Source organism: Merops nubicus, unplaced genomic scaffold (genome assembly GCF_000691845.1).
Source record: "Merops nubicus isolate BGI_N331 unplaced genomic scaffold, ASM69184v1 scaffold29167, whole genome shotgun sequence".
NCBI classification, from domain to species: domain Eukaryota; kingdom Metazoa; phylum Chordata; class Aves; order Coraciiformes; family Meropidae; genus Merops; species Merops nubicus.
This window is the reverse complement of record NW_008620050.1, coordinates 1-2,323: the sequence shown is the minus strand read 5'-3', so window position 1 is coordinate 2,323 and position 2,323 is coordinate 1. Positions and strand designations below refer to the sequence as shown.

The following is a 2,323-nucleotide window of genomic DNA, read 5'->3' as shown; positions in this document are numbered from 1 at the left end:
CTCTGGGCAACTTGGGCCAGGGGCTCACCACCCTCAGTGTAAAAACCTTCCTTCTCTCTAGTCTAAATCTCCCTGGTTTAGCTTCAAACCATCACCCCTTGTCCTGTCCCAACAGGCCCTGCTCAAAAGTCTGTCCCCAGATTTCTGACAGGCCCCTTTAAGTCCTGAAAGGCCACCAGAAGGTCTCCCTGGAGCCTTCTCCTCTCCAGGCTGAACAAGCCCAGCTCTCAGTCTGGCTTCACAGCAGAGGGGTTCCAGCTCCCTGTTCATTTCTGTGGCCTCCTCTGGCCCTGCTCCAACGGGTCCATGTCTTTCTTGTTCTAAAGTCTCCAGAGCTGGACCCAGCACTGCAGAGCGAGGGCTTTCCCCTGCAGCAGCACCTCTCAGCCCTCTCTCCAGCCCCACCTGGGTGCAGACAGCTCCACTGTGGTGCCAAGTACCAGGAGCAGCCCTGCTGCCTGTGGGACGCCGGAGGGGAGCAGGGGGTGCCGAGGGGCCTGCCTGGGGCAGCATGGTACCTTGGGGTTCTTCAGGAAGCCCAGCTTGAAGGTCTCGTCGAGCTTGAGGTACTCGCTGCAGCTGCGCACGGTGGAGATGAGGATGATGCGTCGCTCCTGGCCCTGGAACTCCTCCACAGAGCCCACCTGGAGTGCGCACAGCTCGTGAGGGCCGGGGGGCACCCTCGCAGCAGGGTGGGCTCCTCTCCCCACCCTGCCCAGGACCGCACCTTCAGCAGGCTGATGTCCTGCAGCGCCCGCAGGACGGGGTCCAGGGAGGTGATGGCTTTCCGGATCTTCTCCACCTGGGAGAGGCACACAGCACCGTCCAGCCGCCACGGAGTCATCCCTGCCTCCAGCCCCAGGGCTGCCCCTCCGACCCAGTGACCCCCGTACCCCGGGGAAGCCTCTGCCCACCAGCTCCTCACCTGCTTCCTGTAGGGAGAGATGATGCCGATCTCCTTGGGCGAGACCCTGGGGCAGCCCCTCTTGCCCTGTGTCTGCAGCAGCTTCTTGAGGTAGTAGACCAGCACCTCGATCTCAGCCGTGTTGAAGAAGGAGGGGCTCTTGGCCTCTCTCTGATCTTCCCCACAAACCCCGTGGAAGATGATGGGGAAGCCCTGGGGATGGACAGCGTTGGGCTCAGCTCTGCGGCTCGGGGCTCCCCCTGCGCCCCCTCCCTGCTGCCCCCCTCACTTTTTTGGGAAGTTCCTCCCAGGTGCAATACAGACTCCGGACGTCGAGCTCTTGGCTCTCGCAGGCCTTCAGCTCGCTGTCGTAGAAGAGCTCGTTGGGGATTCTGAGGATGGCCTCGTGGGACTGCCAGGCAGCGCCAGCCCCATCCTGGGGCAGCAGGTGTGCCCGCCAGAGGAGTGCCCAGCAGAGTAGCACCAGCCCTGCCCGCCTGGCCCCACCTGTAGTTCCAGAGCAGCTTGGTGACGAACTGGGGGTTGTACCCTCCGCTCCCCTTCGCGTACAGCGGGTTGTGCAGCATCAGCCTCTCCAGCAGCGAGGTGCCTGTGCCCAGCAAGACCCCCGTGGCTCCCTGCGAGGCCGCTCGGCGCCGGGCACCGGCAGTGCTCCCACCCCTCTCCCCACTCACCCAAGCCGTGCTCCATGGCCAGCGGCGACCTCCGGACGGGGCCCAGTTGCTGGGGGTCTCCTGCCAGCACCAGCTGCCCCCCATTGGGGTTGGTCTCCTGGTCCATGGCCGTCAGGAGCCCTGGGCAGAGGGAGAGCTCAGCGGGGCCCGGGGGGGGTCCCTGGCAGCTCTGGTCCCTGAGACAGCAGCCAGACCCCACTCACCTGCGATGGCGACCACGCTCTCCGGCTCCACCGCCTGCCCACACTCATCGATGAAGACGTGGGAGAAAAACCCGGGGGGGAAGCTGGCGGACACTAGCCTGGGGGAGAGGTGGAGTGAGGCTGCCTCGGCATCCCTGGCTTTTTTTCATCCGCATCCTCCCGCAGAGGAGGTGTCCCTGCTGCTGCCTGCCCCCTCCACACTCCCTCCCCGCTGCGCCCCGTGGGGCTGCCCTCAGAGCCCAGCTGCGAGGCAGCCCTGGGTGCTGGGGACAATCCCAGCTCCTCCGACCTTCCCGCCGTCACCAGCGTGGTGATGAGGACCCGGTAGCGCCCCAGGTGCTCCTTGCTCGGGTACACGTAGCAGCTCTGCCTGTCGTCCCAGTTGCAGCAGGGCTGAAATGTGGATGCTCAGTGGGACCTGCCCAGGGGCTTCCAGCCCAGATGTGCCACGGGGTGCGGCGCAGAGGGGCAGGGACCTACCCTGATATCAGCAGGCACCTCCTGGTAGTTCCTGGAGCTGG

General features: G+C 65.2%; 1 protein-coding gene across 1 annotated transcript in view; it reads right to left on the bottom strand.

Annotated features, from left to right (window-relative positions):
- The window catches only part of LOC103776497 (putative helicase MOV-10), a gene marked incomplete at both ends in the record, with an annotated part of 2,537 nt that extends 222 nt beyond the window's left edge, over positions 1-2,315 (bottom strand). Inside the window, 9 exons of the mRNA XM_008944007.1 lie at positions 519-644; positions 728-802; positions 926-1,117; positions 1,194-1,316; positions 1,402-1,514; positions 1,600-1,719; positions 1,803-1,900; positions 2,092-2,195; positions 2,283-2,315. Of these exons, the coding sequence (XP_008942255.1) occupies positions 519-644; positions 728-802; positions 926-1,117; positions 1,194-1,316; positions 1,402-1,514; positions 1,600-1,719; positions 1,803-1,900; positions 2,092-2,195; positions 2,283-2,315 (984 nt within the window). The remainder of the gene's footprint in view (positions 1-518; positions 645-727; positions 803-925; positions 1,118-1,193; positions 1,317-1,401; positions 1,515-1,599; positions 1,720-1,802; positions 1,901-2,091; positions 2,196-2,282) is intronic.
- Between the last annotated feature and the right edge of the window lie 8 nt (positions 2,316-2,323).